The following is a 14,983-nucleotide window of genomic DNA, read 5'->3' on the forward strand; positions in this document are numbered from 1 at the left end:
GACTTTAATTTTAATATCCCGGGAATCCGGGGCCGCAGGGGTCCTAGGGCGGGGGCTGTGCCGCCGCCACGATGACGCTTTGGAAGGCCCCCAGGTTCTGGAACTTGCTGCAGCTGACCTTGGCCGTGAGTCTGAGGACCCCCGAGTGGGTTGGCGTCAGGCGGATATGCTTCTGCAGGAGCCCCTGTGGCCGGATGGACCCCAGGCTGAAACGGAAGAGATATTCCTCGCCGCCCCGCTTTTGATCCTGGCCTCCCCGCCCACCCGCCGTCGGGCCGGCGGAAAGGGCCCAGCGGTGAGCTGGTCAGAAGTTACAACCGTGGGATGGTTAACGGTGCTCTGCACATCGTATGCGCTTAATAAATGCCATCATCATTATTATTATTACGGTATTTGTCAAGCACTGAACTAAGCGCTGGGGTAACTCCAAGGTAATCAAGTCGGGCTTAGTCCCCGACCTACACTGGGCTCCCAATTTGGGGGGGAGGAGGAAGCGGCTTTTATCCCCGTTATACAGATAGGGAAACTAAGTCACGGAGAGGTTAAATGACTGGCCCGAGGCCATGCGGCGAGCAAGTAGCCAATTCGTTAAATTCGACACTCCGCGTGCGGGTAGCTCTCGATCGGCGCTACTTGTGGATTCCGTTCCGACCCGGTTGGATGGGACGTTGGATTGCAGGCCCGGTCCCGACCGTCAGTCGTTGTTAATTGTGAAATGTATTAAGCGCTTACTATGTGCCAGGTGCTACTGGGGCGGATACCAGCCAATTCGGTTGGACACCAGCTTTGCCGAGGAGGCACTGTGGCTGCGGAAATCGTCCTGCAGCGAGGAGTCCCTCGGGTAACACCACCGGAGGGAGGGGAAGAAACCGTGGTGGGCCGGGGAACATTGTAGCCCAGCTGTGGTTTAGGTTTAGCTTGAGCAGCCGAGGCCGGGACGACCCACCCCTCCGGGAGTCGATCCTGAAGCTGGAATTTCAGTTCCCAAGCCGGGCCCCTAGTGGGGCCCGCTAGTTTGGGACGGGCGATGTGTCACGGGGACCTTGGCACCCAGAGAGGTGCCCGATTTTCGGGAGGCCGTGGAAGCCTCTCCTGGCAAGTGCCAGCCACCGTCCCCTCCCCTCGCGTCCGTCGGCTTCGTTCCCGCTGGCCGGCCGACGGGGCAGGAGAGGAAGGAGGCCGGGCCCCCTCGACCGTGCGAGGGCGAGCTCCTCGTTGTGGCTTATCCCATTCTCGCTCCGCGGAGTGAGGGGAAGGGATGGGCATTGGGGATCAGACGGCTCTGACCGGGTCCGTGAAGACCGGGCCCTTTCCGGGCCTCGTCCTGCCTTTACCTGTAGACTCTCTCTCCGTGCACGAGGCCTCTGCCGGCGACTGAAACCTCACAGTCCTCCAGGGAGCTGGCCAGGGGGTTGTGGATGCTGATGGTCGCGGTGACGGGTCGGTACTGGACCGCGGCTTTCGGTATCTGCGGGAAGGGGCGAGTCGGGGGGCGGCCCGGGGGAAGCGGGGGCCCTGTCGTCGCGCCCCTCCCCGCATTTCCAGGCCGGCCGGCGTTCGGGACTGACCTCCAGCGTGGCCCGGGCTTTATACGCCGTGACATCTTCTTGGGCGAAGCAGCTGACGCCGGCAGACCGATCCAGCCCCACCGCCGTCAGTCTCAGCAAGGAGTGGTTCTCCAGGGCTTTCCCGGATTCCTGGAACTCCATGCCGGTGGTGATGGTTTGGTCTGCGCAGAGGAGGGATGGGATGGCTGCTTGCCTCCCTGCCTGCTGGCTGAGTCTCAGTTTGGCCTAGAAGTCCCCCGGCTTGGGTAGGACCCCCAGCTCTGCCTGAAAAGCCTAGGGGGTGGCCCGGGCAAAAGATCACAGGCCCGGGTTCTAATCCTGGCTCTGAACACAGGCCCGGGTTCTAATCCTGGCTCCGCCACTTGTGTGCTGGGGAACCGTAGGTGGGTCAAGACTTCCGTGGCTGCCACCTCCTCCAGAAAACGGAGGTGAGGACTGTGAGCCCTCAGGGACTGTGTTCGACCCATTTAGTTAATCTCTACCCCAGTGCTCAGCACAGTGCCTGGCGCGGAGTAAATGCTTAATAAATACCATTGGAAAAAAACGAAAAGGCGGCTTTCCGCCTTAGGGGGAAGGCAGACTGTTGCTGGCTCCAACTGGAGCTCCAGAGATCCTCGGGGTTTTATCCCTCCCCTGGAATGAAGGCCGAAGAAGTACAGTCTCAGTGGAAAGAGCTCGGGCTTTGGAGTCAGAGGTCGTGGGTTTGAATCCCGGCTCCGCCATATGTCTGCTGTGTGACCTTGGGCAAGTCACTTCACTTCTCTGGGCCTCAGTTACCTCATCTGGAAAATGGGGATGAAGCCTGTGAGCCCCTTGTGGGACAACTTGATCACCTTGTATCCCCCCCCAGCACTTAGAACAGTGCTTTGCACATGGTAAGTGCTTAACAAATGCTATCATTATTATTATTATTATTATTTTTACAGTCAATCAAAGGCAATTATTGAGCATTGACAATGCAGAGCATTGTACTGAGCTGGGAGAGGACAATACCGTTTATAATAATAATAATGATGTTGGTATTCATTAAGCACTTACTATGTGCTGAGCACCGTTCTAAGCACTGGGGGAGCTACAAGGTAATCAGGTTGTCCCACGTGGGGGTCCCAGACTTCCTCCCCATTTTCCAGATGAGGGAACGGAGGCCCAGAGAAGTGAAGTGACTTGCCCAAGGTCACACAGCCGACAAGTGGCAGAGGTGGGATTTGAACCCACGGCCTCTCACTCCCCAGCCCGGGATCTTTCCACTGTGTTCTAAGCGCTGGAGTAGATACAAGGTAATCAGGTTGTCCCACGGGGGGCTCCCAGTCTTCATCCCCATTTTCCAGATGAGGGGACGGAGGCCCAGAGAATAATAATAATAATAATAATAATAATAATGTCATTTATGAAGCGCTTACTATGTGCAAAGCACTGTTCTAAGCTCTGGGGTAGTTACAAGGTAATCAGGTTGTCACGGGGGTTCCCAGTCTTCATCCCCATTTTCCAGATGAGGGGATGGAGGCCCAGAGAATAATTAATAATAATAATAATGATGATGTCATTTATGAAGTGCTTACTATGTGCAAAGCACTGTTCTAAGCGCTGGGGAGGTTACCAGGTGATCAGGTTGTCCCACGGGGGGCTCACAGTCTTATTCCCCATTTTCCAGATGAGGGAACGGAGGCCCAGAGAAGTGAAGTGACTTGCCCAAGGTCACCCAGCTGACAAGTGGTGGAGTTGGGATTCGAACCCATGACCTCTGGCTCCCCAGCCCTGGCTTTTCTCATTGAGCCACGCTACTTACCTTCAAGGAGCTTGTGGGTAGGCCAGGGGCCTGGGAGTTGGAAGGACCTGGGTTCTAATCTCAGCCCCGCTACTTGGGCAAGTCACTTAACTTTTCTGTGCCTCGATTCCCTCATCTGGAAAATGGGGATTAAGAATGAGCCCTATATGGGACAGGGATCGGATCCAACCCGATTATCTAGTGCTTAGAGCAGTGCGTGGCATATAGTAAGCACTTAACAAATACCACAATGATGATTATTATTATTACAGTCCAGCTGGGGAGATGGACATTAAAATTAATCACGGGGAAGGGCGTCATGGTGTCCTCTCTCTCATTCAACCCACGTATTCCATCTGTCCCCAAATCCTGCCGGTCCCACCTTCACAACTGGGCTAAAATCCGCCCTTTCCTCTCCATCCAAACCGCTACCATGTTAATAATGATAATAATGATGATGGTATTTGTTAAGCGCTTACTATGTGCGAAGCACTGTTCTAAGCGCTGGGGAGGTTACAAGGTGATCAGGTTGTCCCAAGGGGGGCTCACGGTTTTAATCCCCATTTTCCAGATGAGGGAACTGAGGCCCAGAGAAGTGAAGTGACTTGCCCAATGTCACCCAGCTGACAAGCGGCGGAGCTGGGATTTGAACCCATGACCTCGGACTCCCAAGCCCGGGCTCTTTCCACTGAGCCACGCTGCTTCTCTACAGTCACTCATCCTAACCCGCCTCGATTATTGCATTAGCTTCCTTCCTGACTTCTCAACTTCCCGTCTCTCCTCCCTCCAGTCCGTTCTTCCCCCTGCTGCCTGGACCGTCTTTCTACAAAAACGTTCACACCTGCGGGCATTCCTCCAAAATCTCCGGTGGTTGCCCATCCGTACCAAACAGCGTGGCTCAGTGGAAAGAGCCCGGGCTTTGGAGTCAGGTCATGGGTTCGAATCCTGACTCCACCACATGTCTGCTGTGTGACCTTGGGCAAGTCACTTCACTTCTCGGAGCCTCAGTTCCCTCATCTGGAAAATGGGGATTAAGACTGTGAGCCCCACGTCGTGGGACAACTTGATCACCTTGTAACCCCCCCAGCGCTTAGAACAGTGCTCTGCACATAGTAAGTACTTAACAATTGCCATTATTATTCTTATTTCCATAGCAAACAGCGTGGCTCAGTGGAAAGAGCCCGGGCTTTGGAATCAGAGGTCATGGGTTCAAATCCCGGCTCCGCCGTTGTCAGCTGTGTGACTTTGGGCGAGTCACTTCTCTGGGCCTGTCCCCTCATCTGTAAAAATGGGGATGAAGACTGTGAGCACCCCGTGGGACCACCCGATCGCCTTGTAACCTCCCCAGCGTTGAGAACAGTGCTTTGCACATAGTAAGCGCTTAATAAATGCCATCATTATTATTATTAAACAAACAAAAATTCCTCTCCGTCGGCTTCAAAGCATTCTGTCCCCTGGATCCCTCCTACCTCACTTCGTTTCTCTCCCAAAACCCAGCCCAAAGCCTTCGCTCCTCCTAGGGCTAACCTTCTCGCTGGGCCTCCATCTCTTCTTTCTCGCCACCAAACCCTGGCCCGCGTCCCGCCTCTGGCCTGGATTCATTCATTCATTCAGTCGTATTTATTGAGCACTTACTGTGTGCAGAGCACTGTACTAAGCACTTGGGAAGTCCAAGTCGGCAACATATAGAGACGGTCCCTACCCGACAGCGGGCTTACAGTGTAGATGGGGAGACAGACAACAAAACAAAACATATAAACCAAATAAAACAAATAGAATAAATATGTACAAGTAAAATAAATAGAGTAATAAATATGTACAAACATATATACATATATACAGGTGCTCACTTCACTAGGCCACACTACTGAAGGAAAATTTTGGTTATGCGTAAGAAAGAACTTCTTTGTTCCAGGGGTAATTAGACCATTCATTCAATCGTATTTATTGAGCGCTTACTGTGTGCAGAGCGCTGTACTAAGCGCTTGGAAAGTCCAAGTTGGCAACATCTAGAGACGGTCCCTACCCAACAGCGGGCTCACAGTCTAGATGGGGGAGACAGACAACAACCTCCCCTCGCTCAAATCCACTAGACAATGACTCTCCCCCGCCCCTTCGACGCCGTATTGGAGGCCCATCTCCTCCAAGAAGCCTTCCCAGACTAAGCCCCACTTTCCCTCCTCTCCCACTCCCTTCTGTGTTGCCCTGCCTTGCTCCCTTGGCTCTCCCCCCGACCCCAAGGCCCGCAGCACTTATTATATATGTAATTTTATTTATTTGTATCGATGTCTGTCTCTCCACCTCTAAACTGTGAGCCTGTTGTGGGCAGGGAATGTCATTGTTTATAGTTGTACTTTCTCAAGCGCTCAGTACAGTGCTCTGCACACAGCAAATAATAATAATGATGTGCTTTGCACATAGTAAGCACTGGTTATTATTATTATTATTATTATTATTATTATTATTATTATTATTATTCTCTGGGCCTCAGTGACCTCATCTGGAAAATGGGGATGAAGACTGGGAGCCCCCCATGGGGGACAGGGCTAGGATAGACACTTATTTTATTTTGTTAGTATGCTTGGTTTTGTTCTCTGTCTCCCCCTTTTAGACTGTGAACCCACTGTTGGGTAGGGACTGTCTCTATATGTTGCCAACTTGTACTTCCCAAGCGCTTAGCACAGTGCTCTGCACACAGTAAGCGCTCAATAAATACGATTGATTGATTGATTGATTGATAGGTGCTTGGATCAACGTGGTAGCACTTTGAAGCGCTCAATCCAGTGGAAAGAGCCCGGGCTTTGGAGTCAGAGGTCGTGGGTTTGAATTCCAGCTCCACCAATTGTCAGCTGTGTGACTTGGGCAAGTCACTTAATTTCTCTGGGCCTCAGTTCCCTCATCTGTAAAATGGGGATTAAGACCGGGAGCCCCACGTGAGACAACCGGATCACCTTGTATCACCTCCAGTGCTTAGAACAGTGCTTTGCACATAGTAAGTGCTTAACAAATGCCATCATCATTATTATTATTATTATCAATAAATGCCATTATGATGATGATGATGATGATGATGATGGCATTCATTCATTCACTCATTCAATCGTATTTATTGAGCGCTTACTGTGTGCAGAGCACTGTACTAAGCGCTTGGGAATTCCAAGTTGGCAACATATAGAGATGGTCCCTACCCAACAGTGGGCTCACAGTCTTAATCCCTAGTTTTCAGATGAGTGAACTGAGGCTCAGAGAAGTGAAGTGACTTGCCCAAAGTCATCCAGATGACAATTGGCAGAGCCGGGGTTTGAACCCATGACCTCTGACTCCAAAGCCCGGGCTCTTTCCACTGAGCCACGCTGATCATCAATCGTATTTATTGAGCACTTACTGTGTGCAGAGCACTGTACTAAGAGCTTGGGAAGTACAAGTTGGCAACATATAGAGACGGTCCCTACCCAACAGTGGGCTCACAGTCTAAAAGGAATGACTCTGTACATAATGTTGTGGATGGGTGGGGATGAGGGAAGAGTCCCTCCGCCAATTGCCAGCTGTGTGACTTTGGGCAAGTCACTTCACTTCTCTGTGCCTCAGTTCCCTCATCTGTAAAATGGGGATGAAGACTGAGAGCCCCCCGGGGGATAAACTGATCACCTTGTAACCTCCCCAGTGCTTAGAACAGTGCTTTGCACAGAAGCAGCTTGGCTCAGTGGAAAGATCACGGGCTTTGGAGTCAGAGGTCATGGGTTCAAATCCAATCCCAGCTCCGCCAGTTGTCAGCTGTGTGACTTTGGGCAAGTCACTTCACTTCTCTGTGCCTCAGTTCCCTCATCTGTAAAATGGGGATGAAGACTGTGAGCCCCCCAGGGGACAACCTGATCACCTTGTAACCTCCCCAGCGCTTAGAACAGTGCTTTGCACATAGCACTTAATAAATGCCATTATTATTATTATTATTATTATTATTATTATTGGAGAAGCAGAGTGGCTTAGTGGAAAGAGCCTGGGCTTGGGAGTCAGAGATCGTGGGTTATAATCCTGGCTTCGCCACTTGTCAGCTGTGTGACTTTGGGCAAGCCACTTAACTTCTCTGGGCCTCAGTGACCTCATCTGTAAAATGGGGATGAAGACTGTGAGCCCCACGTGGGGCAACCTGATTACCTTGTATCTCAGAACAGTGCTTGGCATGTAGTAATCGCTTAACAGATACCAACTTTATTATTATTATAGTAAGCGCTTAATAAATGCCATTATTAAGTGTTTAGGGGGCGGGACTTCAGAGGGAAACCAGGGAAGGGGAAGGACAATTTAGCCCAGGAGGAGATGTGATTTCCGGAGGGCGGGCCTTCGGTAAATGCGATTGAGTGGATGGATTGAAGGGCCGGTCTGTTGGGTTTTTAGGGGGAAGGAGTGCGTGGGCAAGGCGTCGAGAACCATACCTTGTCTGCCTTCGAGGGCCAGTTGCATCTCCTCCCTCCAGAGCTGGGCGCCGAGGCGCCCAGTGGAGTAGAGCGCCTGGGCCCCGAGAATCAGCCGTACGGCCCTCTCTGCGTCGCTTTTGTTGGCCACGGTGACCTTCAGCCGGGCCCCCTCGTCCAGAAGCAGGGAGCTCGGCGCCTGCAGGAACACCGACAGGCCGGCCCAGCTCTCGCCCCCGGCCCGCTCCGACCGCTCCGGCCACACTCTGTCTAGGACCTCTGTTTCTTGAGGAGAGCCTGGAGCGTGATAGAAGACGGTCTGGATGAGTTCCCCGCTGCCCCCCAGGCTCAGCGAGAAGAGCCGGGGCTCGGGGGTCGGAGGTCGTGGGTTCCGATCCCGGCTCCGCCGCTTCTCAGCTGGGTGACTCGGGGCGAGTCACTTGGCTTCTCCGGGCCTCGGTGACCTCGTCCGTCAAGCGGGGATGAAGACTGAGCCCCACGTGGGACAACCTGATGACCTTGCATCTCCCCCGGCGCTTAGAACAGCGCTGGGCATGCAATAGGCGCTTAACAGTTGCCATCGTCATCACAGAGCGCGGGCCTGGGTTCTAATCTTGGCTCCACCACTTGTCCGCTATGTGACCCTGGGGCAAGTCACTACGCTTAGAGAAGCAGCGTGGTTCAGTGGAAACAGCACAGGCTTTGGAGTCAGAGGTCATGGGTTCAAATCCCGCCTCCTCCACGTCTGCTGTGTGACCTTGGGCAAGTCACTTAATTTCTCTGAGCCTCAGTTACCTCATCTGTAAAATGGGGATTAAGACTGTGAACCCCACGTGGGACAACTTGATCACCTTGTATCCCCCCCCCAGCGCTTAGAACAGTGCTTTGCACATAGTAAGCACTTAACAAATGCCATCATTATTATTATTATTATGCTTCTCTGTGCCTCAGTTGTCTCATCTGTAATAGTGTGAGCCCGCTGTTGGGTAGGGACCGTCTCTATATGTTGCCAACTTGTACTCCCCAAGCGCTTAGTACAGTGCTCTGCACCCAGTAAGCGCTCAATAAATATGATTGAATGAATGAATGAATGATGGTATTTGTTAAGCGCTCACTGTGTGTCAAGCACTGTTCTAAGTGCTGGGTAATAATAATAATAATAATAATAATAATAATAATAATAATAATAATGGTGGCATTTATTAAGTGCTTACTTTGTGTAAAGCACTGTTCTAAGCACTGGGGAGGTTACAAGGTGATCAGATTGTCCCACGGGGGGCTCATAGTCAATCCCCATGTTCCAGATGAGGTAATTGAGGCACAGAGGAGTGAAGTGACTTGCCCAAAGTCGCACAGCTGACAATCGGCAGAGCTGGAATTTGAACCACTGACTCCAAAGCCCGGGCTCTTTCCACTGAGCCACGCTGCTTCTCTAAGGTGATCAGTTTGTCCCACGTGGGGCTCACGGTCTCCATCCCCATTTTCCAGATGAGGTCACTGGGGCACAGAGAAGTGAAGGGACTCGCCCAAAGTCACCCAGCTGATAAGTGGCGGAGCCGGGATTAGAACCGGGCTCTTTCCACGGAGCCCTGTCGCTTCTCGGGCCGTACAATGGGGAGTAGGCCCGTCGTTGGGTAGGGACTGTCTCTATATGTTGCCGACTTGTAGTTCCCAAGCGCTCAGTACAGTGCTCTGCACACAGTAAGAGCCCAATAAATATGATTGAATAAATGAATAAGACTGTGAGCGCCCTGAGAGACGGGGACCGTCTCCGACCTGATTAACTCGCTTCCCCAGTGCTTAGGACAGTGCCTGGCACATAGTAAGCGCTTAAATACCGAAAGAAAAACAAATGAGCTTTTCCTAGCAGGCTTCCCGCTGCTCTCCCAGCCATCCTCCCGCTGGCAGGCGGTTGGGGCCCGACGGCATTTGGTGCTTCGCGGCCCCGGCCGTGGAGTCGACGTTGGGAGTTGGGAGCCGTGGGTTCCGATGGGACTGACGTAATAATGATTATTGTGTTATCTGTTAAGCGCTCACTAGGTGCCGGACACTGTACTAAGCGCCGGGGTGGATACAAGCAGCGTTGGACACTGTCCCTGTCCCACGCGAGGCTCACGGTCCCGATCCCCATTTTACAGATGACTGAGGCCCAGAGAATAATAATAATAATAATGATTGCATTTGTTAAGCTCTTACTATGTGCCAAGCACTGTTCTAAGCACTGGGTAATAATAATAATGGGAGGTTACAAGGTGATCAGGTGGTCCCACGGGGGGCTCACAGTCTCCACCCCCATTTTACAGACAAGGTGACTGAGGTCCAGAGAAGTGAAGCGACTCGCCCAAAGTCACCCAGTTGACAATTGGGGGAGCCAGGATTTGAACCCATGACCTCTGACTCCCAAGCCCGGGCTCTTCCCACTGAGCCACGCTGCTTCTCTAAGGCGAAGCGACTCGCCCAAGGCGTCACAGCAGACAAGGGCGACGTTGGGATTAGAACCCGTGACCTTCCGACTCCCGGGCCCGTGCTCTATCCACTAGGCCGTGCTGATGGCCGGCCAGGGCAGGGACCACCGCTTAGTACAGTGCTGTGCACACAGGAAGAGCTCAATAAATACAATTGATTCATTCATTTGGTCGTATTTATCGGGCGCTTACTGTGTGCAGAGCACTGGACTGAGCGCTTGGGAAGTACAAGTTGGCAACATATAGAGATGGTCCCTCCCCGACAACTTCTAGACTGTGAGCCCACTGTTGGGTAGGGACCGTCTCTATATGTTGTCAACTTGGACTTCCCAAGCGCTTAGTCCAGTGCTCTGCACACAGTAAGCGCTCAATAAATAGGATTGAATGAACGAATGAATTAAAGCTAAATGCACATCATTCACAAAATAAATGGAATCAGGGAATGTGTCTACCAATTCTGTTATAGTGCACTCTGCCAAGTGCTTAGTAGAGAAGCAGCGTGGCCCAGTGGAAAGAGCCCGGGCTTTGGAGTCAGAGGTCATGGGTTCAAATCCTGGCTCCGCCAATTGTCAGCTGGGTGACTTTGGGCAAGTCACTTCGCTTCTCTGGGCCTCAGTTCCCTCATCTGGAAAATGGGGATGAAGACTGTGAGCCCCCCGTGGGACAAACTGATCACCTTGTATCCCCCCAGTGCTTAGAACAGTGCTTGGCACATAGAAAGCGCTTAACAAATACCATTATTATTATTATAGTGCTCTGCACACAGTAATCACTCAATAAATGATCGATTGATTGATGGAGGGGTTGACAAGGCATTCTACACTGTGTCCCCATAAAGTGCTCCTTTGCCACATTGCAAGTTTCTCCCTTAGCTGAGGAAGGGAAAGAAGATAAAATTACAGTTGATCAGCTTAGTTACTAATTAATAGTCAGAGGACCTGGGTTCTAATCACAGCTCTGCCACTTGTCTGCTGTGTGACCTTGGGTGAGTCACTGAATTTCTCTGCGACTCAATCCCCATTTTACAGATGAGGTAACTAAGACCGAACACCGAACAAGTCGGCAACCTATAGAGACGGTCCCTCCCTGACAACAGGCTCACGGTCTAGAAGGGGCACTTGTGCGCTGTGTGACCTTGAATAAGTCACTTCGCTTCTCTGGGCCTCAGTTACCTCGTCTGGAAAATGGGGATTGAGCGGGTGAGCCCCTGGTGGGGCGGGGACTGGGTCCAACCCGCTTGACTTGTATCACGCTGAGAAGCAGTGTGTCTCAGTGGAAAGAGCCCAGGCTTTGGAGTCAAAGGTCATGGGTTCAAATCCCGGCTTCGCTAATTGTCAGCTAGGCGACTTTGGGCAAGTCGCTTCACTTCTCTACGCCTCAGTTCCCTCATCTGTAAAATGGGGATGAAGACTGGGAGCCCCCTGTGGGACAACATGATCACCTTGTAACCTCCCCACCGCTTAGATCAGTGCTTTGCATATAGTAAGCGCTTAATAAATGCCATTATTATTATTATTATTATCTACCCCAGCGCTTAGAATAGTAAGCGCTTAACAAATTCCATCATTCATTCATTCTCAGTATTTACTGAGCGCTTACTGTGTACAGAGCACTGTACTAAACGCTTGGGAAGTACGAGTTGGCAACATATAGAGATGGTCCCTACCCAACAGCGGGCTCACAGTCTAGAAGGACCATCACTATTATTAATATCAATACCATTAATATTATATTGATTATATAAGTAGATGTTATAGAAAATGCATATAATTAAATAATTATATATAGAATTATATTGTCATATTATCGATATTATTATTATTATTACAGTCAGCAACATTTAGAGATGGTCCCTACCCAACAACGGGCCTGCTCCCCGTTGTACGGATCGAGAAGTGGCGGGACTCAGTGGAAAGAGCCCGGGCTTTGGATTCAGAGGACGGGGGTTCTAATCCCGACTCCGCCACTAATCGGCTGTGTGACCTTTGGCAAGCTGCTTGACTTCTCTGTGCCTCAGTTACCTCATCTGTAAAATGGGGATGAAGACTGTGAGCCCCATGTGGAACAACCTGATCACCTTGTATCCCCCCAGCACTTAGAACAGTGCTTCGCATGTAGTAAGCGCTTAACAAATGCCATCATTATTATTATTATGATTACCTCAGCACTTAGGACGGTGCTTGATGCGTAGCGAGCGTTTAACAAATGCCATCATTTTTATTATTACTTGATGCTTAGCAAACGCTTAACAAATACCATCATTATTATTATTATCATTACCCCAGCACTTAGGACGGTGCTTGACACGTAGTGAGCGTTTAACAAATGCCATCATTATTATTATTACTATTACCTCAGCACTTAGGATGATGCTTGACACTTAGCGAGTGCTTAACAAATACCATCATTATTATTATTACTATTACTCCAGCGCTTACGGATGATGCTTGAAGCATAGAGAGCGTTTAACAAATGCCATCATTATTATTGTTACTATTACCCCAGTGCTTAGGATGATGTTGACGCTTAGCGAGCACTTAACAAATACCATCATTATTATTATTACTATTACCCCAGCGCTTAGGACGGTGCTTGACGCGTAGCGAGCGTTTAACAAATGCCATCATTATTATTATTACTATTACCCCAGCGCTTAGGATGATGTTTGACACTTAGCAAGCGCTTAACAAATACCATCATTATTGTTATTACTATTACCCCAGCGCTTAGGACGGTGCTTGACGCATAGCGAGCGTTTAACAAATGCCATCATTATTATTATTACTATTACCCCAGCGCTTAGGATGATGCTTGACGCTTAGTGAGCGCTTAACAAATACCATCATTATTATTATTACTATTACCCCAGCGCTTAGGACGGTGCTTGACGCATAGCGAGCGTTTAACAAATGCCATCATTATTATTGTTACTATTACCCCAGCGCTTAGGATGATGCTTGATGCTTAGCGAGCACTTAAATACCATCGTTATTATTATTATTATTATTATTACCCCAGCACTTAGGACGGTGCTTGACTTGTAGCGAGCGTTTAACAAATGCCATCGTTATTATTATTACTATTACCTCAGTGCTTAGGATGATGCCTGACGTTTAGCGAGCGCTTAACAAATACCACCATTATTATTCTTACTGTTACAGATGAGACAACCAAGGCACAGAGAAGCATAGTGACTTGCCCATAGCGGACGGGTGGTGGAGCCAAAATTAGAACCCGGGACCTGCTGACTTCGAGGCCCGTGCTCTGTGGTGATGATGGTATCTGTGAAGCCCTTACTGGGTGCCGAGCGCTGTACTAAGCGCTGGGGGAGAGACAAGGTCATCGGGTTGTCCCACGGGGGGCTCACAGTCTTCATCCCCGTTCGACTGGTTTGTGGTTCTGGGCTGCGAACGCCATTCCCGAACTAGGGACTCCTCCTGCTCCCGGTTGGGTTTCTCTGCCCCGGCCCGGCCCTCCCGGGCTCCGTCAGCCCCAAGATTTTTCAGAGGAGCTGAGGCCGGGCCGAAGGCCGGGCGTTTTCCTTCCCAATCCCTAAGGATTGGGAGAATCCTTGCTCCACCTGGCTTCCCTCACCTTAAATTGGAGCCCAGGCCCGGCTCTGGATCAATCAATCATATTTATTGAGCACTTACTGTGTGCAGAGCACTGTACTAAGCGCTTGGGAAGTACAAGTTGGGAACATATAGAGACAGTCCCTACCCAACAGTGGGCTCACAGTCTAGAAGGGGGAGACAGAGAACAAAACCAAACATATTAACAAAGTAAAATAAATACAATAGGTAAGTACAAGTAAAATAAATAAATAGAGTAATAAATATGTACAAACATATATACATATATACAGGAACATATATACATATATACAGAATATCTATCTCACCACCAACCCCTTTCCCACATCTGGTCCCTTTCCCCCATCCTCCCTCTAGCTTGGAAATCTCTCCCCCTCCATCTATGCAGAGAAACAGGATGGCTTAGTGGATAGAGCACAGGCCTGGGAATCAGAAGGTCATGGGTTCTAATTCCGGTTCCGCCACTTGTCCGAAGTGTGACTTTGGGCAATCACTGCACTTCTCTGTGCCTCAGTTACCTCATATCATCATCATCAATCGTATTTATTGAGCGCTTACTGTGTGCAGAGCACTGTACTAAGCGCTTGGGAAGTATGCGCTTCTACTAGGTACTAAGCGCTTGGGAAGCTCTGGATGTCGGCCTGTCGGCTTCTGCAGCAGAACCCCCGTCCCGGTGCCCAGGGATTCGTCCTGTTGGTTTTGGCCTTCTCCCTAGTGCTTGCTTCCTTTTCCCTTACATTCCCCGTTCCCCCTTCACACCATCCCTACTGATCCAGCCCCCTGCCTCCGCACCTTCAGGATACTTGTATCTCTGCGTGATGTCCTCGCAGCGATCTCCATCCACGCCCTTGGTGCTGATGTTGTTGCCCACGTACTTGGCGCTCGTGTGCGCCCGGCTCCGTGAACCGTCCCCGGAACGTACCCAGACTTCGCAGGTGGCGTTCAGTGAGGCGAAGAGGCGGGAGACCCCGGGGGCAACCGCGATGGCCCCTTCCTTGATGGCCTGGACCGGAGTCAAGTCACAGCAGGCCAGAGCTGGGAAAAAGACCCCCGGGCAGGCGGTCACGCTCCATCCCGGGGACCCCTGGGCGATGCGCGGGGGCAAAAGCGGCATCTCAGACACCCCCTCTCCCTTTCCAGCTCCCCAGAAACCCCCTTCCTTCTCTTAAAGGAAACATCA

General features: G+C 50.8%; 1 protein-coding gene across 1 annotated transcript in view; it reads right to left on the reverse strand.

The window, feature by feature from the left end:
• Positions 1-3: 3 nt before the first annotated feature.
• EPB42 (erythrocyte membrane protein band 4.2) overlaps positions 4-14,983 on the reverse strand; it is a 62,125-nt gene continuing 47,145 nt past the window's right edge. Inside the window, exons 22-26 of the mRNA XM_038740895.1 lie at positions 14,596-14,838; positions 7,767-8,042; positions 1,569-1,729; positions 1,335-1,468; positions 4-206 (exon numbers count right to left, since the gene is read on the reverse strand). Coding sequence (XP_038596823.1) covers positions 44-206; positions 1,335-1,468; positions 1,569-1,729; positions 7,767-8,042; positions 14,596-14,838 — 977 coding nt within the window. The 3' untranslated portion in view covers positions 4-43. The remainder of the gene's footprint in view (positions 207-1,334; positions 1,469-1,568; positions 1,730-7,766; positions 8,043-14,595; positions 14,839-14,983) is intronic.

The sequence above is a fragment of the Tachyglossus aculeatus genome (assembly GCF_015852505.1).
Source record: "Tachyglossus aculeatus isolate mTacAcu1 chromosome 12 unlocalized genomic scaffold, mTacAcu1.pri SUPER_6_unloc_1, whole genome shotgun sequence".
Classification (NCBI taxonomy): Eukaryota; Metazoa; Chordata; class Mammalia; order Monotremata; family Tachyglossidae; genus Tachyglossus; species Tachyglossus aculeatus.